The sequence below is a fragment of the Eleutherodactylus coqui genome, chromosome 1 (assembly GCF_035609145.1).
Source record: "Eleutherodactylus coqui strain aEleCoq1 chromosome 1, aEleCoq1.hap1, whole genome shotgun sequence".
In the NCBI taxonomy this organism is placed as follows: Eukaryota; Metazoa; Chordata; class Amphibia; order Anura; family Eleutherodactylidae; genus Eleutherodactylus; species Eleutherodactylus coqui.
In genome coordinates, this window is record NC_089837.1 from 245,204,210 (window position 1) to 245,225,959 (window position 21,750).

General features: G+C 45.4%; 1 protein-coding gene across 1 annotated transcript; it reads right to left on the bottom strand.

Annotated features, from left to right (window-relative positions):
• Nucleotides 1-1,304: 1,304 nt before the first annotated feature.
• Nucleotides 1,305-20,821, bottom strand: CD164 (CD164 molecule). Its single transcript, XM_066607623.1, has 5 exons — nt 20,565-20,821; nt 7,686-7,724; nt 6,932-6,997; nt 5,461-5,520; nt 1,305-4,903 (listed from the first exon to the last, which is right to left on the bottom strand). The coding sequence occupies exons 1-5, from the start codon at nt 20,668-20,670 to the stop codon at nt 4,734-4,736; spliced, it is 441 nt and encodes a 146-aa protein (XP_066463720.1). The 5' UTR covers nt 20,671-20,821; the 3' UTR covers nt 1,305-4,733.
• Nucleotides 20,822-21,750: the final 929 nt, after the last annotated feature.

Genomic DNA, 21,750 nt, shown 5'->3' on the forward strand with positions numbered 1-21,750 from the left:
CAATAGCCGGATGCAGAAGAAAAGCGGCTTTGCTTGTCTTCTGCATCCCCCCGCTCGAGCACCTGGCTGTTATACAACCGGGCGTTCCGAGCGGGAAACAGCTGGATTCAGAAGACAAGCGGCCCCATTTGTCTTCTGCATCCTCCGCTTGGAGCGCAAGGTGGTCGCTCAACCTCAAAGTGAAATCAATGGGTGGGAGGGAGAACCCAACAACTCCATTTCAGATTCTCTCCTCCAAAAACAGACCAGAGAAATGGAAACGTAACTGAGCACTAATGCAGGTGTGAATGCAACCCAAGCTCAATTTGCAATGGGGGCTGAATAATTTTGATACAACTGTCTATCATATACTACGATAAGACTAATGCCGCACACACACACGGGCGATTTTCTCGCTATGTGATAGTGCTACAAGTCGCATGTATGTAGGGCCCATGCTTTCCTATGGGCGCTTCCACGCAAAGGATGTTATGTAGCCTGCGGCATTGTGAGACTACAAAAATTGCAGCATGCTCTATATAGCCGCAATTTGCAGTTTTTTGTAGACCATATTTCCCTATGGAGCCTTCCTTTCTTTTGCATTGCACAAGTTTCATTTTTCAATCCCCGGCCAGAAGAGATGCTGAATAACACTACCAGGGACCGGGAAGAAAACGCAGTGGAGCTGACAGCATTTCTAAGGTGATGTATTATATATTTCTTTCTGCAGCTAGGGCTTATTTTCACAGAAGGGTTTATATTTCAAGCCTCCACCCCCAAAAAAACCTTGCAAGTTGTGCAACTATGTAGCGCCACAAAATCACGAGAAAATGCAGCAATATCGCTGTGATTTTCTCACGTCGCTATCATCTCGCCTATGTGGAATCACGGCTCAATATCAAGCTCGCCAACATGCGATATCCCTGCAGATGCAAGGAGTTTTTATAGCTAAATCGCATCACATGGTTTTCAAGGGGGGGTGCACATTGTGTGCACCAAACACGTGGCCCCATTGCAAACAAATAATATGCAATGCGAGGGCACACAAAATATAGGGCATGCTGCAATTTTTTTTTGTTGCAGGAAACAAAGCTGACCCCCATGTGAAAACAGCCTAACTTTCCAAAAATTATTTAACCTCTATGGCAAAAATAAAAAAATACGCCTCTCAAAAAGGTGTCCATAGCCTCCAATATGGAAAAGCAGTATCTTATTACTGTATATTAGAAAAGTTTATGGTAATCCCACTTAATAGGTACAAAGTTTTTATTGGAATAAAAAAAAAAGTCCTTGAGTAAAATGAAATCAAGAGTCAAGCACACATCTTGGAAGTCTTTAAAGTATTTATTTTCAAGAAAATCAACTTTATTTGCAGTTTAACAGCTTATGAAATTATTAGGTTACTTTTACATTTCTCAAGGCATCTTAATTTGTCATGGAGATTGACTGAGTGTTAAATGGACTCTGGGAGCTCATAGTTCTGTAAACTACACAGCAGTTTATATTAGGAAAAAAAAAATAAAAAATGAGAAAGTTGAATTTTATCCCAAAACTTTCATTTCACACTGGAGCGGTGTTCAATCCTTCTAATGAGCTTCATTCACATCAAATGGATTGGAAGAGGAGCTCCTATTTAGCACTTTTTGAATTTCACCATTTACAGTCCACCATTGCATGCAGATCTATCTATATATGGAAACTGCCTGAATACTCAACACCACCGCCAGATTTATCGTGTCTTTACTGAGTGAGCCCTTCACAGTACTGGACTACATTAGATATCAGAACAGCACAGTAGCATGCGTCTGACAATTATTAAATGGCTCACAAAAGTCTATTCACATAAAAGTGCCAGTGAAATGTAAATTTTTGGAGATGTGGAGCAAATAATCATTGATGAATCAGGGGAATGTATTGGATTTTAATTACTGTCAAGTCACAAGCTGAAGCATACAGCAACATTTGTAAAGTGCAAATCTGAAAGACAAACCTGTAGAACAAATTGCATTAAGTACCGGATGTGATGCTTTAACAAGGTGGCATCTGCTGACAGCAGCTGATCAGCCAGTTCTTTGTGCATTACAAACATTGTCTGCACCCCTAGTTGTTGTGTTCCAGGATAATCAAATAGTAATTACTAGTAAGACTGGAGAAGCCAGGCACTATATGCAGGAACAAAATCCCATCTTGGCTCATGCACAAAGTGTTTGATAAAAGGACATTCCGTTCCTCCTCATATAGTATTTATGGGCCGCCTACAAAAACCCTCCTTTCAAAAAGGCATAAGTAATGTTTGACACTGTTGCTCCCACAAGGTAATCTCCAGTTCAATTAGTCTTCATGACATGCTCAACAATGGTTACAACCACAATGAATTTAGATATTGGTATGGAAGCTATTCCAAGCATACATGCGTTTGATACGATCTGGTCACCTTCAGCATTTACAGGAGAAAGCTGTACTGAAGACAAAACTTTAAGGCACTGAGAAGTCACATTCATAAGTGAGAGTAGCAAATTCTACTTTGTTTTTAATTTCTGAAGCCTTCAGAATTAAACCAGGAGTGTTTATACCACCAGGTAAAAAAAGCTGCATTAAAGTAAAGCAAACAAAACTATTTTCAGAGTGTTTAAGACTTGGCTGGACATCGTAGTGGGCCCGCACTTCAGGTTCAAGCCTCCGTACCTCTTGTCAGTATGACGATTTACATAAGGTGCGCCATTTTACTAGTGCTGGTCATCTGTTTCAGTATACTTGAGCAGAGTTGTACAAAGGAGCACTTCAGCATACAAGAGGCTCAAATCTATCAACCAGGGCCAGTGCCCATGAGCCAACAGTCATATGTCATTAAGGTAGTTGCTCTACAGTGACAGATGCTCCTAGCCTTCACTTACAGGTGTCATTGCTCAAGTTCACGTGCTCTGGAAAGGAGTCGTGACGACAATCAGCATACTAACTTGAGTTATGGTTTAAAGTAATTTCCTGTCATTAGTATTCTGATAAACCTAACAATGCAAATTAAAGAACAGCCTTTGCAACATAACCTGTGCATTAATCTCCCTGGGGAAATCAGATAATGTTTATTGCTGCAATAGGATTCATTCACCCATCTGTAACACAATCACAGCTGTACAGATCATGCAATGACAATTTCAATATTTTTCTATACTTATGGGAAAGTGGGAAGCTATTAGAATCAATCATGAAGACCAATCATAAAGGCCAGAAAGTTCAAAAGCATCAGGTGAGAGCAGAACTGTAGAACATTTATCCTTCATTCATGGACTGACCCGCAGGAAGGATCATTACCAATAAAGTGTAGTGAACTTTGAGTAAGCCCTGTTATCAATTAGCATTTCTAAGATGCAGATCTAGGAACACAATTATATAGAGAAGGTAAGACGCATTAAAGTGGACTGAATCAATGTAAAGTTTGCATTTCTGGAGGAAATGATACAGGGCATGGATTAATATTGGTTGGTTATACAAGGGAAGCTACGATGAGACAATACTAAAGTGAAATGTGATACTTTCAATATGTCTCTTAAGGCACAATTCTCAAAATAGCATCTTTTTAGGTACAAGGAAAAATTAAAAGTATAATGAACTTTAGTCAAGACTCCTCAATAGAACTGAAAGGGACAAGATCATATAAAAGATATGATACTGCATTGCTCCTAACGACCTGATAGCTGTCAAAATCATTCAAAGTAGTTCCTTGTAATGCCATTTTAGTGTGAATTAATAAACTGCTTTCCCTTAGGGTGCGTTCACACGAGCGCATCAACGGCGCGTTTTTGCGACCAAACGTATATACGTGACCATCTGAGGCAATGGTTTCGAATGTATTCGTTCACATGGGCGATTTTACGGCGCGTAAAAACGGCAACCCGCGGAAAAACGGACATACGTGACCGAAATACGTGCCGGCGAATATTCGCTGGCCGAAAAGACTGTTTGAAAAGTAGGAACAAATGAAAATACGCTTTCTAGCTCTGGTCGTGATCGGCGAAAAACGTTCTTTCCGGGCGATTATACGCTGCGCTCGTGCGAATGTAAAAACGCCTACGCTCGTGTGAACGCACCCTTAGAGAGACTCTACACTGAGGAGTAGGATACAGCAGTTTCAAATACATTAGGAAGCAGATGGGATACATGCAGTCGACAGCAAAGTTAAAGGGGTTTTGCCAGAACAAGTTATTCCCTATCCACAGGATAGAGGATAACTTGATGATCTGTGTGACTCAACAATAAGACCCCTACCAATCTGGAAAACAGGACTCACGTTCTCCTGTCACTGCGGGGGTTGGTTCGTCCCCAGCAGCGACATCACTGTCAATGGAGCCCTGGACAAGTATGCACAGTCCGTGCGCCATTCATTTCAACTCGATTGAAGGAAATACCTGACCGGATGTGCCGCACAGGTACTTGGCAGTCTTACTGAGAGTGAATGGAGCGCTGATCGCGCATGCTTGTCCAGGGCTCCATTGGCAGTGACATCACTGCTGTGGAAGCAGCAACTCCGTGTCCCGTTTTCCAGATTGATGGAGGTCTCAGCGGTAAGACCCCCCCTTGTTAGCAAGTTATCCTGCTATTCTGGTAAAACCCCTTTAAGTTGTACTTCCTTCTTGATAGCAATGGTATAAACAATTTGTAAGGAAAGGAAGGGCCTCATTCTGCAATTTTCCAATGAATATTCTCCAGGTTTACATTTGGTTAAAGCGATGCAGATGAACAGTCCAGCGCTGCTGTGTTTAAAGGGTATGGTAATTCCTGTCTTTGGCCTTGCAGAATTTGTACAAGAAGAATACCACAGCTTGAACACCCAGCACAAGGACAATTCCTCCAATGAAACTAGCGGCGTCAAAAGTGTTGGTCTTGGAAGGTGATTTTGATGGCACAAGAGTCGTGGTTTTTGAGGGGGCTGCAAACAAAGCGCATAAAAACATGACTTAAAGGTTACACTTTTAAATTATCGTTTTATCTCACAAGAACTTTGAGAAAACGAATCTCAAAAGACACTTGTACACAATGCAAATACGACAAACAAGAACAAAAACACTAGCTCTAAGACCGGTGGCACACAAACGGATTTGCATAGCGTAGAAAAAAAAGAGACAAACAAACACACCCCTGTGAGTTCCACAAACGGCTTCCATTGAAGTCAATGGAAGCGGTTTGACCTGCAGCCCCTCTGCAATTGACATTGCAGATATTTCGCAGATACCCATGTAGTGCGAGTAAAACAAAAGATTTTTTTTAAAAAGTGGAAAAAAACCAAAAATTTATATATATCTCCCTGTACTGCGCATGACAAATGACGGGCCGCCGCGGTCATTCACAATACAGAATTCAACAGGTATGCAGGGTTGCCACCTGTGGTCAAAGCTGGATTCCGCTGTGGACTCCCACATGGGGAATTCGACTAGTTCGTGTGCCATTGGCCTAAGGTGCACAAAAAGTTTTTTCGAAATAACTTACTGGCTGTAGTGCTATTGATAGTGGGTGGATACGATACTGTAGAGATGTTGGTTACTGCAGCTAGAAGGCAAATAAAAGCAATAAAATCAGTAAACAAAGACCAATACGGCTGGTTGTAGGTTCCATCATGGATCTAGTTCTAAGTAACGTAAGAAAAAGCACTGCTTTCTGCTGTCCTAAAGCCAGGCAGCTGAGCGGAAACCAAGAAGGGCCCCATTATAGTCAATGGGGTCTGTTCGGCACGGTTCACTTCCATCCAGAGAGCTGTTTGGCCGCAGGGATTCCCCTTTCCTGCTTCCTGAATGGAGCAGGAAAGCAAAACCTTGAGTGCAGATGTGAAACTACCCTTCGGTACATACACAGATTTCTACATGCAAACAATATAGTAACCTTTAGTGACAAATGTTACAGTAAAAAGTTTATTTTGTTTTATATTCATTGAAAACAGTCTTTTTTTTTTTTTTTTTTTTATATAAGAGACCCTTATCAGCCACTTTGTGCCCTATAAGCTAAGCTTTTGGGCTCAAAGCGGCTAATCCACTGAGTCACTGATGTAAGTTTTATGCTTACTTTCCCCACAGTCGTCAGTACTCAAACCAGCTGCTGAATGCACTGACCATACTACAAAGGCACGCAATAAGTAGTCCTCAACTATGTAGTGTGGTCAATGCGCTCAGCGGCAGGTTTGAGCTCTGACAACAGGGTGGGAAAGGCAACTATGAAGCTTACATCCCCAGACTCCATGGATTTGAGCCCATAAGCATAGTTTATAAGGCTCAAACTATTCCACAGATTCCCTTTTTAACAGTGTCAAGATTACATTACACATGATTGAATATTAGGGCAGCATGCCAAATACAAGTGAAAAGAAACCATGATTTTAGTGGTACAAGATGGAAAACTTGTAATACAACCACAGAAGAACATCTGTACAATCCTACATAGCTACTTGGCATAAAGGGTCTTTTGCCTCAAAGAAAAGGGGCTCATGGCAAAAAGTTCAACTTCCATTTTCTAATCTGACCCTAAAATTCTATTATATATATTTTCACAGAGAAAAAAAGTTTAACCCACACGTTACTCTGTTAGGCCCACTTTCCTAAATTGCAGTTTTTCCCTATCTAGCAGTGCTCCCCACCACTGCACCATTCACTAAAATAGCGGGGGCTCTGGATGCCTCTACAGTGAGTGGATGTAAGCCGCAGGGAAAGATTCAGTGACTTCAGGGCATTTGTCTTTGTGATTGGCAATGAATCCAGAGGCTGGACCCTCACAGATCATAATGCCAAGCTGTATCCAATGGATAACACAATATATGGCAGGAATAATTCTTTGGGCCCAACAAACAACATTTTTTCTAATATAACAACTTAAAAATATACATACCAACATACACAATAAACATGGGACACTTTTTTTTTAATATATTACAAAAGACATAGCAGAAAACATTTCATGACAACATATTTACCTGAGGCTGAGGTAGATGCAACAGTAGTAGCATTAGTTACATTTGTTGCTGGTGTTGTTGGTTCAACTGAATAGAGAAACAGAGTAGCAACTAGTAAAGCAATTCAGTTATACAATCATACAAGTGCAGTGCAAAAGTTTATCTTCCCACTATGCTGTCCTATCATCCCATGGACATTTGTGGTCCACTTGACTTATCTGTATCATCATTCCTTCAATTAGGATATATTGAGTTGAGAGCCAACTGAATAGGGACTCTGCATACTGTACACTGATTAAATTCAGGAAGTGGAGAGGGGTCCTATTTGATGGACACAAGTGATACTAGGTCTGCTAAAGAAATAAGCAACTGTAGATTCACTCCCTTCACCATATCAATCAATCATTTAGACTAGCAATATGTCATCAACGTTTAAGACCACAAATCTCCTTTAACAAGTGAGGCAATCACACCTGCAAGAACTGTGACATGTAGAATATAACATTTCAATAAGCAGATGTGGGGACTGTAGCACTGCAACGATAGTGTTGACAGGACCTGACGACCCCAGTGTAGGGCCAACACCACCCAGATGGCCCTCTTGGTTCACCCACCTAACTCCCCAATCCAAAAAGGAACCTGGCCTAGTGACAGAAGTCTGCTTAAAGAAAAAGTTTTATACTGAATAAAGTTCAGTCTTATGCCGGGAGAAGCCAATGTCTAAGCAACAAATAAAAAAAAAATGATAGCATTAATTGCAAGTTAAGTGCCATACCTGTTTTATTAACCGTTGTTGGTGATCCTGTACTTGAACCTGGATAAAAATTAAAAAAAAAAAAGTGATATTCACATCATTCTATGAAATTTCACACTAGAAACATGAACATTAGAATTTGTTCAGACAGCAATACAGCCTTCTAAAGGTTACTACCACTTATGAACAAAGCATATACTTCTGTGAACAGCACAAAAGAAAAGAAAATACAGTTACACACTCCGATGTGCCAAAAAGCTTGATTGGGCTTATATCAGTGCAGGCCACACTGTAGGAACTCTCCAGAATGCTCCTCGATCGTTCCCAACGTCGTCGGCCCAATACATTATCCTGCTAGAATGTATCCCATTAATGTGGAGGTACATGAAGTGCACAAAGGGCTGCAAGTGGTCACCAAGCAGTGAAAGATAGTAAGCAGCAGCCAATGACATGGTTTAGGGTGATGAGTGTACCCAACCTATGCTATGAGAACACACCCTCATACAACTATGGAACCACCCTCAGTGTGCATGACAACTGAGCTCCATGGCTTCATGTGGTCTATACCACATACGAATCCAACCATCAGCCCCAAACTGGTATTGTGAGTCAGGTTTTTAGAGTCCAGTTAGCAACCTCAAGAGCCCAGATGAAGTGCAGTGTCCAGTGTCATGGTGTTAACATAGGCACTCTGGTGGATCTTCTGCTTCCACATTCCACAGAAGCTAGTTTTGCTGGCTGTAAGCAATACTTATTACCCTCTTAGCAATGCTTTCAGGAGGGAGAGAATACCTCAATAATATAGCAAACATTGCGGCATGCCATCACTTCTCTCATATGCTTTAAAAAAAAAGTTGGCCACATTTACTAAGCACATACAGGTGGGTATGAAGGCATACAGGTTCCGTATGGTATCCTTTGGCATATCAGTCCACATTGTGCGGCTAAGCATTATCCTGCTGGAAAATGCCTGCCTGAAGCCCTGCCATGAGAGGCAACACATGTGGCTGTAGGATATCCTGAACATATCGCTGAGCTGTCATTGTCCCTCGTATCACTACTAGGGGTGACTGACTGTTGTATATGAAGACCCCCAGACCATCACACCAGCAGGGGGGCAGTGTTTCATTCTACAGCAACGGCAGGATTAAGGCGCTCACAGCTAGGTCTCCGGATATGAACACGGCTATCATCACTGCCCAAACTAAACCTGGATTCATAGCTGAAGACAACCCAGTTCCACTTCGCAGCAGTCCGGTTTTGTCATTCACAACACCAAACGGAGGCCACAGTAGGAGGGTGTCAAGGAAGTACATGCAATGGGCCCCGTAAGACCAAATATCCTTTAGCCAAGCACCTGAAAATGGTTCCAACAGACACAGGGGCCTGTAAGGATGGTGCTAACTGTCTCTGGATGGCAGATGACATAACAGTTGGAGCTGCTAGTACTTGTTGGACAATCAGACAACCCTCTCAAATGCTGCTCTGTCTCAAGAGCCTTTTTATAGGCCAAGGCTGGAACCACTTTTAGGGCCTCAGGTGACAAGATTGTTCATCTAATCGCACCACAGCTCTAATCAATTGTATATCTGCCTGAGATGTAACTGTGTGCCAAGTTTTGCAGCAAAACCTCTTCTAGGTGCTGGTTCTGGTTTAGATAAAAGACAAAAAAAGGGAGTGTATAAAACTCAGAAAAAGTGAAAACTAGAGATGAGCACGCATACTCGGTAAGGCGATTTACTCGAGAGAGCATCGCCTTTTTCGAGTAACTGCTGGCTCGAGGGAGAGGATCTTCAGGGACGATCCAGCAGTTACTCGAAAAAGGCGATGCTCGCTCTCTCTCTCAAGTAAATCGCCTTACCGAGTATGCATGCTCATCTCTAGTAAAAACCTTTGTAAGACTATGTTCAAACTGATTTTTGTCCTTCATATAATGTACAAGTCAGGGGCCATGTTGGATGTTTAATGGTAGCATCACCACTGATAGGCTATAATGGATATGCCATGAAGTTACTGAAAGGCTGACAATGCATGTTGATGCCATAGAGTGGCATCGATCAACCAAATTGTTTAAAAAACAATTGTAATAAATTTTACTGGTATGTGCCATCTAGACAGACCATAATAGGCCACTCCTAAACTATCCGGTAATGGAAGGCTACAGACATGAAAGTGAACGCCAGTTTTTTTGTGGCACTTTTTAAGCTAAATTCAGAAGTGGCTTCAAAATATATGGGAAATATAAAGGAAGACTTGTGTGTTGTCTTCCTGCTGCATTCACCTTTGGGCTTGGCTTAGGGGGGGGGGGGGGGGGGGGGGAAACCTGCATCAAAAACTGCTGTGGCATTTTGCAATAAAATTGTGTGCATAAAAGTACCCTCAGGGTATGTTCACAAAGAGGAGTTGCAGCAGAATTTTAAGCTACAAATTCCGCCTCAAGAAGCCACATCAAAATCCATGGCTTTCTGCTGCAGATCTGCACGCAGATGTTTCTTTTTGATTGTACAATTTGCAACTCCACGTGAAGGGACATCATTTCTTAGCGCAGATCCACACAGAATCGCATTGGAAATGATTCATGTGGATTTTGCCCATTCACAGGGCTAAATTTGCTGTAAAATACACAGCAGAACTTTGTGGCAGAAATCCGCAGCTAAGGCTGCATTCTTACGAACGTATATCGGCTCGGTTTTCACGCCGAGCCGATATACGTCGTCCTCATCTGCGGGGGGAGGATGGAAGAGCCAGGAGCAGGAACTGAGCTCCCACTCCCGCCCCCTCCGATTCCTCTCCGCCCCTCTGCACTATTTGCAATGAAAGGAGGCAGGATGGGGCGGGGCTAAGTGCTGAGAATTAGCCACGCCCCGTTCCGCTTCTCCCCATTGCAAATAGTGCAGGGGCGGAGAGGAATCAGAGAGGGGGCAGGAGCTCAGTTCCTGCTCCTGGCTCTTCCATCCCCCCCCCCCCGCAGATGAGGACGACGTACACTACCGTTCAAAAGTTTGGGGTCACATTGAAATGTCCTTATTTTTGAAGGAAAAGCACTGTACTTTTCAATGAAGATAACTTTAAACTAGTCCTAACTTTAAACAAATGCACTCTATACATTGCTAATGTGGTAAATGACTATTCTAGCTGCAAATGCCTGTTTTTTTGTGCAAAATCCACAAAGGTGAATAGAGGCCCATTTCCAGCAACTATCACTCCAGTGTTCTAATGGTACAATGTGTTTGCTCATTGGCTCAGAAGGCAAATTGATGATTAGAAAACCCTTGTGCAATCATGTTCACACATCTGAAAACAGTCTAGCTCGTTACAGAAGCTACAAAACTGACCTTCCTGTGAGCAGATTGAGTTTCTGGAGCATCACATTTGTGGGGTCAATTAAACGCTCAAAATGGCCAGAAAAAGAGAACTTTCATCTGAAACTCGACAGTCTATTCTTCTTCTTCGAAATGAAGGCTATTCCATGCGAGAAATTGCTAAGAAATTGAAGATTTCCTACAACGGTGTGTACTACTCCCTTCAGAGGACAGCACAAACAGGCTCTAACCAGAGTAGAAAAAGAAGTGGGAGGCCGCGTTGCACAACTAAGCAAGAAGATAAGCACATTAGAGTCTCTAGTTTGAGAAACAGACACCTCACAGGTACCCAACTGGCATCTTCATTAAATAGTACCCGCAAAACACCAGTGTCAACATCTACAGTGAAGAGGCGGCTGCGGGATTTTGGGCTTCAGGGCAGAGTGGCAAAGAAAAAGCCATATCTGAGACTGGCCAATAAAAGAAAAAGATTAAGATGGGCAAAAGAACACAGACATTGGACAGAGGAAGACTGGAAAAAAGTGTTGTGGACGGATGAATCCAAGTTTGAGGTGTTTGGATCACAAAGAAGAACGTTTGTGAGACGCAGAACAAATGAAAAGATGCTGGAAGAATGCCTGACGCCATCTGTTAAGCATGGTGGAGGTAATGTGATGGTCTGGGGTTGCTTTGGTGCTGGTAAGGTGGGAGATTTGTACATGGTAAAAGGGATTCTGAATAAGGAAGGCTATCACTCCATTTTGCAACGCCATGCCATACCCAGTGGACAGCGCTTGATTGGAACCAATTTCATCCTACAACAGGACAATGACCCTAAACACACCTCCAAATTGTGCAAGAACTATTTACAGCAGAAGCAGGCAGCTGGTATTCTATCGGTAATGGAGTGGCCAGCGCAGTCACCAGATCTGAACCCCATTGAGCTGTTGTGGGAGCAGCTTGACCGTATGGTACGCCAGAAGTGCCCATCCAACCAATCCAACTTGTGGGAGATGCTTCTAGAAGCGTGGGGTGCAATTTCACAAGCTTACCTCAACAAATGAACAGCTAGAATGTCAAAGGTGTGCAATGCTGTAATTGCTGCAAAAGGAGGATTCTTTGACGAAAGCAAAGTTTGATGTAAAAACAATGTTATTTCAAATACAAATCATTATTTCTAACCTTGTCAATTTCTTGACTATTTTCTATTCATTTCACAACGCATGGTGGTGAATAAGTGTGACTTTTCATGGAAAACACAAAATTGTTTGGGTGACCCCAAACTTTTGAACGGTAGTGTATATCGGCTCGGCGTGAAAACAGAGCCGATATACGTCCGTGGGAATGCAGCCTAAGGCCTCATGTCCACGGGCAAAAGAAGAATTAAAATCCGCAGCGGATTTTAACTCTTCTCCTGCCCGCGGATCCGCATCCCGTAGAGATGCATTGGCCACCCGCAGGTAGATAAATACCCGCGGATGGTCAATAAAAGTGATTTTTTTTAAAAAAATGGAGCATGAAAAAATCTGGACCATTCTCCATTTTCGTGCGGGTCTCCCACGGGCTTCTATTGAAGCCTATGGAAGCCGTCCGGATCCGCGGGAGACCTAAAATAAGAATGAACTCACCCACAGCGGGCCGGGAGGGTCTTCTCTTCCTCACGGCTGAATCTTTCTTGCTTCGGCTCGGCGGATGTGCCCGGCGCATGCGTGCCGCACGCCGGCGACGTGCTGAGTTCATCCGCCGGCCGAAAAAGAAGATCCGGCCGTGAGGAAGAGAAGACCCTCCCGGCCCGCTGCGGGTGAGTTAATTCTTTTAAATTCCTATTTTAAGCGCTCATGTCCGCGGGACCCGCGGAGAATCCGTAGCTGGTCTGATTTTCCCCGTGGACATGAGGCCTAAGACACAGTTTTAGAGGTAGAATCTGCATTGCAAAATCTGTCCCGAATTCTGCTGTGTGAACATACCTTATGGCCTCCCTCACCCAGATGTGTGCAACACGGTTGGTGCAGCACTTTCAGCACCACGCTAATCACAGTATAACGCACCCATTGTTTTCAGTGAGACCACTCATTCAGCCGCTGGATCGCAGCGCTTTTCAAGCAGTGTCTGTTCTAATTTTGAGCGTTTAGCACGCCTCAATGATGAGAAGTGCTAAAAGCCGGCATCGAAAGCGACCAAAAGCTAGAGTAAAACGCGGCAACGCCTGTTTGAGGGAAGCCTAAGGCCTCATGTCCACGGGCAAATTAAGAATTAAAATCCGGAGCATTTTTCGCGCACGCGGATCCGCGCCCCATAGGAATTCATTGACCACCCGCGGGTAGATAAATACCCGTGGATGGTCAATAAAACTGAATTAAAAAATTTCTGGAGCATGAAAAAAAATGGACATGCTCCATTTTAGTGCGGATCACGCGTGCGGGAGCTCATAGAGCACATAGCTCAATTGATCTCCTGCATGAAAAATAAAATACAATTACAGTGCATCCACACTGCATCTGCAGCCCAAATCCGCGGTACAAATCCGCAGCGGATCTGATTTTCCCCGTGGACATGAGGCCTTAGGGTACATTTACACAAGGCAGATTAGTTGCAGAAAATGAGTGCATGTGAAGCTGATGGTTTAGAAGCACATGAATCTCTACAGCCGCTGTTTACAGGAATGGAACAGTCACAGCAATTTCTGCAACAAGTCTGCCATGTGGGAACCGACCCCAATTGTTTACTCTAGGAAAAACATCCAAACCAGCTCATTTCTGGGCGCTGGCAGATATACGCAGGGTGGAGATATTCCACAAAATAGAAGCAGGTCCCTCTTATTACTTTACTGGTATAATGATACGTTTCGGCATCAGATTGACGCCTTCATCAGATTGATGATACACTGCAGTTTAAGTAGAAACTAAAAGGGAAAGAGCTAGACACCCTGATGGATCGCTTGAGACCAAGGTGAAAGTTCATGACATTCAATTCGTGGGGTGGTTAGAGACCAGAAGGACCAATAATACAAAAATAAAAAAACGACCACGCAAAAGTAGGAATAAAAATAAGTAAATGGATCGTCAGTAAAGGGACAGGCTCCTTTTAAACTAAATGATTCTTGTGTGCACAAGCGAGCCAACCAGTGATGTCACCGCTCGCTCGTACAGCCCGTTTAGACAGGCAGATTCATCGTTGACTTGTTCAACAAGAATCGTTCAGCGTTTTCGCATTGGCTATATAAGTGGATGTGAAAGACCGAATGCTCCGTGTTTAACTGAACGAGCCAACGAGGACTTTTACTCCAAGATTAAAATTGAGGATGAGCGAGAAGTAAACGATTCTCATCCATTATTCAGTCGTTGGCTTGTGTTTAAACCGAACTACTATCGTTCACTTTCACTTGTTTGAATGATATTTTCCCCATCTAAAAAGCACCCATAGAAAGACGGATAAATAAAAGAACTCGTGGATGTAATGAATCGCATGGTCTAGATGTGGAGGAGTGGAGAGGAGGCATGGTCTCTGCCTCCTCTCCACCCCTCTGCACTATTTGCAATGAAAGGAGGCAGGGCTGGGCTAAGTTTCGAGAATTAGCCCCATCCCTGTCCCGCCTCTCCCCATTGCAAATAGTGCAGAGGGGCGGAGAGGAGGCAGAGAGGGGGCGGGAGCTCAGTTCCTGCTCCTGGCCCTTCCATCCGCCCCCCCCCCCCCCCCTGCACATGAGGACGACGTAAATCGGCTCAGCGTGAAAACCAAGCCGATATACGTTCAGTAGAGTTGCCATAGTGGGCTTCACCCCCATTGAAATCTGAAAGCTGAAGTTAGCCTAAATGTTCTTTCACTGCATGCATTTACACTGCATTTATCAACCTCTGATTGGCCACAGTGGTCATGTGCTTCCACCTGGCTGTATATTAGTGCATGAGGAGGGGGTAGTCTGTGTAACATCTTACTGCATGAGGAGGAAGAGGTTGTCTGTGTAATATTACTATTTGAGGAGGAGGAAGTTGTCTGTGTAAAATATTATTTGAGGAGCAGGTGGTCTGTGTAATACTGGCGTAATTAAAAATCAAGAACTCACCGACTTCCCCTGTAATTTTTGTTGCCAATAGCAACCAATCACAGCTCAGCTTTCACTTCTTATACTGCTGAGGTAAAATGAAAGCTGCGCTGTGATTGGTTGCCATGGGCAACACAGATTTCCTTTCAGACAGCTTTCATAAGAGTGGGTGCTGGGCTCATCTTCGTGTGATACATAGTAGCTCAGTGCTGGTGGGAAGCTGTGTTGTAGCTGGAGCAGAGGAGGAGGTCATCTGTGTAAGATATTATCTGAGAAGCAGGAGGTCTGTTTAATATTTTAGTGTATGATGATGAGGAGGAGGTCGTCTGTGTAATATATTAGTGTATGATGAGGTCATCTGTGTTAGATAAGACCATGGAATAAAAACCATCTGCTCAAGTGCAAATCCAGCTCCCCCCTCCCCCCAGGGGCAGTGGGGCTCTCTTTTCTCCCCAAATTTGTCCCCATGGGATGTGTTATATACGTACCAAGTTTGGTTGAAATTGCTCCAGGTGTTCATGAGTTATGATGGCACATACACACATCCCCCCCCCCCCCCCTTCCAGCAGGGGTAGTGGGGCTGTGTTACCCTCACCAACTTTGTCCCCATGGGATGAGTTATATATGCACCACGTTTGGTTGAAATTGCTACGGGCGTTCATGAGTTATGATGGCACATACATCCATATACATATACATATTTTAGGCAGCAGGCCCGGCTGTAGGGACAGGGTGCTGCTCTAATGACAACAGAGGTTCTCCTGGCAGGTCCCCCTTTCGCTAGTCCACTGTGGACATTTCACTACTGAACTGACTGGAGTTGCTCTGCATAGATCCGACCACCAGCAACTCCATTTTAGGCCGGTCTTACGTGCCGTATTTGAACTGCGGATTCCACGATCCTATAATCCACAGCAATATTCTGTTCAATTACATATGGGATTACACAATTCCGCTCACGTTAGCAGTACGGAATTGCGTAATCCGCTCACAGAAAATAGAACACCGCATGTTCTATTTTACAGCGGATTCCCGCAACAGAGCCCAGTGTGTTCTATAGTCGCGAATATACCCGCAGCATCCCTAGGCGCTGGAGATACAAAGAAAGCTGTACTGCACAAGACCGCCTGCACGTTCGCATGGTCAAATGCAAGGTTACTGGCCGGGCTCACAGCGGGCCTACTACAACCAAAATCTGACCCGCTTGTGTGCCTGGCCTTAGTCAGCTCAAGTGTGTAGTGTCTAGAGCAGTGTTCTCCAACTCCAGTCCTCAGGGATCGCCAACAGGTCATGTTTTCAGGATTTCCTCACAGGTGATGTAATTATTGTTAGTGCCTCAGATATTGCCAAGATATTCTGTCTATAGGATATCCTGAAAACACAACCTGATGATGGTCCCTGAGGACTGGAGTTGGGGACCCCTGGTCTAGAGTAAAGTTGCTAAAGGGAGGATCAGCCAGGAGCACCTCCATTCTAGACGCATGTGCTAAACGCTGCCCCTTCTTAGCCAGCTTTCATCACTGGTTAATTATCCTTCGCCCCCAGCCCAATATTAGCTTCACCCACAAGGGCAGGGCTCAAAAGAATTTCACAATTTAGAGGAAAGCCATTTAAGTGACAAATTAAATCAAATGAATTAAAGGAGATGTCTCGAGGAAGCAGTGAATTTTTTTTTTTGCCCAGTCCCCCTAATTAAGCATACATTACTAATTACCCCTGTAAAGGACTTTTCTAGCTGGTTTCTACTTACAGTTCCAGCGTTTCAGCAACTTATAAAAATTTTCCCAAGATGGCCGCCAGCTCTTTTCCCTTCGCTTGCTGTAGCCCGACGTGCGCGCTCCCGAGACGCTACCAGCTGTGTCTCCCTGACAACCAGACGCCCCGCAGCCGCCGACCGGACCCCTGGATTCAACGCGGCCGACCACGGCACACAGTTACCCACCGCCAGGCAGCAGGTAAGCGGCACAGCCCCCCCGGCCCAGCGACAGCCCGCCCCCCCCCCCCCCCCCCGGCCCATCACTTACCTGGACGGCTGGGCGGCTTCTCGGCTGGGCGGCTCTGCACCTTCCTCTAACAGAGGATGGTACAGAATGGCCGCTCCAGCGCGCTCCCGAGCAGTGACAGCTCGTCTGCGCATGCGCAGAAGAGCTGTAGCGGCGAGCACACTGAAGCGGCTCGTGCTGAAAGGAGAAGACCAGACTGCGCAAGCGCGTCTAAAAAAGCAAGCTGCCAGCGAATTTAGACGGAACCATGGAGACGAGGACGCTAGCAACGGAGCAGGTAAGTGAATAACTTCTGTATGGCTCATAATTAATGCACGATGTATATTACAAAGTGCATTAATATGGCCATACAGAAGTGCTGAACCCCACTTGCTGCCGCGAGACAACCCCTTTAATTAGTTGCCCAGCCCTAATTGACAGGGTCTGTTCCACTGGACTGGAGCATAATGAATGTGGGGACAATATTCAAAGATGGGTCAAAAAGTGAACCTGGAAACTACAGACCAGTGAGTCTTACTTCTATTGTGGGTAAAGTGTTTGAAGGGTTCCTAAGAGAGGCTATTCTTGAGTACCTAAAGGATAATGGCTGTATAACTCCATATCAGCATGGGTTTATGAGAGACCACTCCTGTCAAACCAACCTGATCAGCTTCTACAAGGAGGCAAGTTCTAGACTGGATCGGGGAGAGTCATTGGATCTTGTGTATATGGACTTTTCCAAAGCGTTTGACAATGTGCCGGATAAAAGGTTGGTATATAAAATGAGAATGCTTGGTCGGTGTGACAATGTGTTTAATCTGCGGGTCGGACGGCTTGCATTGACTTCAATGGAAGCCATCCATGCAGACACTGCACAAAAATACAGAACGCTGCGATTTTTCCTCTGCGAGCAGAAATTGCAATTGATTTCCGCTCGTGTGCAGGAAGAAGCGCTTTTCCATAGCATGCTATGACCGGTAATTGCTGCAGATCTGCCTTTGTGGATGCCCGCTGCGGATTCCGCAATGCAAATCTGTTTATGTGCAGGTGGCCTAACACTGGAGGTAATAAGCTGAACTAGATGGACATATGCCTTTTTCAGCCTAACATACTATGTTAAGCACGCAGGGATGGAAAGATATCCAGCACAGAAAAGAGCTAAAAAAAGTTTTTTTTAAGATACAGATAGTCCCCGACTTGCGAACATTCGAGTTACGAATTTCGCTAGATACGAACTATCTGTCCTGCACAGTATGATGTAATGCTATGGCATTACATCATACTGTGCAGGGACCGGAGAGGCTTCTATCAAGCCTGATAGAAGCCTGTCCGGTCAGATCGCGGTTGCTGGGCAGCCGGGGGCCTTCTGAAAGGCCCTAGGGCTGTCTATGCAGAGCGCCTAGCAAGCCGTGCGCTTGATGGGCACTCTGCATAGGCAGCCCTGGGGCCTTTCAGGAGGTCCCCGGCTGCCTAGCAACCGCACAGCATCCTGCGATCTCATCATGGGACGCTGTACGGGCCCCCTGAACGTCGGGTGCAGGTTGTTTCTTACAGCGGGCACCCGGCGGCAGCAGTTCCGACGAGCTGCGCCGCTCGTCAGAACTGTTAACACTTTAAATACCGCTGTCAGAGCGGTATTAAAGGGTTAACAGTTCCGACAAGCGCCACGGTTCGTCGGAACTGCTGCCGCCGGGTGCCCGCTGTAAGAACAGCCGGCACCCGACGTTGTATGGAGCGGGATCCACTCGCGATCCCCTCCATACAACCATTTGTTCGACTTGCGAACAAAACGGACTTGCGAACGGGCTCCCGAAACGGAACCTGTTCGCAAGTCGGGGACTAACTGTATCTGAAAATAACAGCTTGAAGTTAGAGTCTGGAGACCCGTGGTCAGGCCAGGAGACCAGTCCTTATTACAGACAGCCGCTCTGTCACTGCCCTTAATTAATGAGGACTTAGGGCTGATAGCTTGCTATTGCCATTTGCATGAGGCAGATCATTACTAAAACGGGGGATGAACAATCGCCAATACGACAATCTTTTGGTCTCCTGCCGTTTGCAGCACATTTGGTTGCACTGGGAGATACTATTACCTGCATAAAGGATGTGATCAGCAGATTGCTGGCAATGATTGGGTAAACAAACATTAATTCCTGTCCATCAGCCCATGCAAAGGCGCCTTATTTAAGGTGCATGGCAGGGTTCACACTGCCTTTTCTCTGTACATTGTGCTTGTTATATAACCGAAGTGTAAAAGTGTATGCAGTGGTATTAATCAGCATAGGTTTTCGATAATTAAAGAAAAACGTTTTTTTTTTTTTTTTTTTTTAAATATACAAAGTTTTTTGTTTACAATAAAGTATGTTTGCCGATCTGCCTCTGTTTTTAAGAAGTATCCGGATTCTGGATGGAAAATTGTGTTGCACAGACGGCTGTACTGCAGAATACATCAGGCTACAGCAAATGAAGGAGAAAAAGAGAAAAAAAGTACAATTCTTGTGTGACACAATAATGCTACAGTACGGCGAACATATACAATGTTACTACTAAAGTCTAGGTACGGGTCATAGTACACATTTTACCACTAGCTGAAGTTGGTGGTCTGGTGCCGACTATAGCTATGGAGCGGTCATCGCATCTAGTGTCCAAGGGGCACAGGTGCTAATGTAGCCCGCTCATGCCCACCTGTCTCTACAGTCTCATCCTGTCCTCCTCCAGTACTGCCCATGCCCAAGTTGGCGTATTTATTCATTTGTGCTGTATCCCTGCGCATTAATATAAAAGCCCTTCTTTTATTAGTGAGTTGTATTGCAGAAGGCGCTCCGAGGAGCTATGGGCGGTGTTAGCTGCGGAATCCAGAGGCAGGCGCTCACCCCAGATTCCGCAATACAAATCCGCCCATGTGCAGCCGGCCTAATACGGTCAGCATACAGAGGGCGATGCCCCACATCAAATACAGTTTGAGTCTAGCCCGGCCAAAGTGCTTCTGGGCATGAAAGCTGGCATTAGAGTGGGCAGACCACAACTTTTTACTAATTTAAATAACTGGCATTTTCAAAGGGTTCAACAAGTTTGGCCACTGATCTAACACTGCCAACACACAGAGGGTGATGCCCTGTATGACAAGTCCAGCCTGCCCCAAGGTGGTGCTGGGCATGAAAAAACTGGCATCAAAGTGGGTAAAAGGCCCCCTTTTACTGATTTGAATAATTGCTGTTCTCACACCCAGAACCACTTTGGGCCAAGCTGAACCCAACTAAATGTGATGCGGCCATCACCCTCTGTGTGCCAATCTCATTTGTGTGCCCAAATTAATGCCCATTCTCTGCCACCTTCGCTGTGTTCCCATCCCTGTAATATAAGTTATAGATTTTCGTTAGTCACAAGGAAAACAAGTTAATCGGGAACAAGAAACTGCTGCATAAGGAAGCAGCCAGAGCCCGGCCAGCCCATCCAGCCCGCGGCGTCCCCGCAAGGTGCAGCCGCCACTCACACAGCGCCGCTTCTCACACGTTACCGCACATGACGCGGTCCAGTGACTGCGCACTACGGCGGGGGAGGAGGACGCTCCTACCTGCAGTAGTGGTGACGGGGTCGGTGGCGGCTCCGGTCAGCGCGCACAGCAGCAGCAGCCCTGGAAGGAGCAGCAGGTGTGGCGGGGCTCCCCGCACCGTCTTCATCCCGGCTCTCTGCGTTGCAGTCTCTCGTCCCTCTGCGGCTCTCCCTGCTCCCGGGATCCGGCCAGCTGAGGCTTCCAGGCGGCGGTGACGGACCTTCCCGGCGCTTCCTCCACCGCTGGGAACCGGTCTGGAGTACCGCACCTCCTGCGTGACGTCACCACGAACGTGGCACTACACAGCGCTCACCTCACCACCTTCCATCCCACGGGCTGCAGCGCCCTCTGGAGGATGCTTTATAGAACTGCAAGCTGTGGCGGAGAGGACGGGGCTGAGCCCACCGTGTTTTTTTCATCCATTGCGGACTATGGCTTACCATCATTAACAAAAAAAAATCTTTACAACACTAAACAGTCATTATGCTGATAGAATTAGAAATCTTATGATATTGATGAATAGAGTGATTTGTTACATTTAGGACAATTTGCTCATAATATTGATTGATTAAAGGGGTTGTCCCGCGCCGAAACGGGTTTTGTTTTTTTTTCAACCTCCCCCCCTCTGTTCGGCGCAAGACAACCCCGATGCAGGGGTTAAAAAAGATCACCGGACAGCGCTTACCTGAATCCCTGCGCTCCGGTGACTTCTTACTTACCTGCTGAAGATGGCCGCCGGGATCTTCTCCCTCGGTGGACCGCAGGGCTTCTGTGTGGTCCATTGCCGATTCCAGCCTCCTGATTGGCTGGAATCGGCACGTGACGGGGCGGAGCTACACGGAGCCGGCATCCTGCACGAGCGGCCCCATTGAGAAAAGTAGAAGACCCGGACTGCGCAAGCGCATCTAATTTGGCCATTAGACGCCGAAAATTAGGCGGCTCCATGGAAACGAGGACGCTAGCAACGGAGCAGGTAAGTGAAAAACTTCTTATAACTTCTGTATGGCTCATAATTAATGCACAATGTACATTACAAAGTGCATTAATATGGCCATACAGAAGTGTATAGACCCACTTGCTGCCGCGGGACAACCCCTTTAACCCATAAATGGAAACTGTCACGCCACCACGGCATCATAAACTAAAGGTCTGTTTACACCAATCGATATCTCATTTAAATGAGTGAATGCTGTTAGGGTACGCTCCG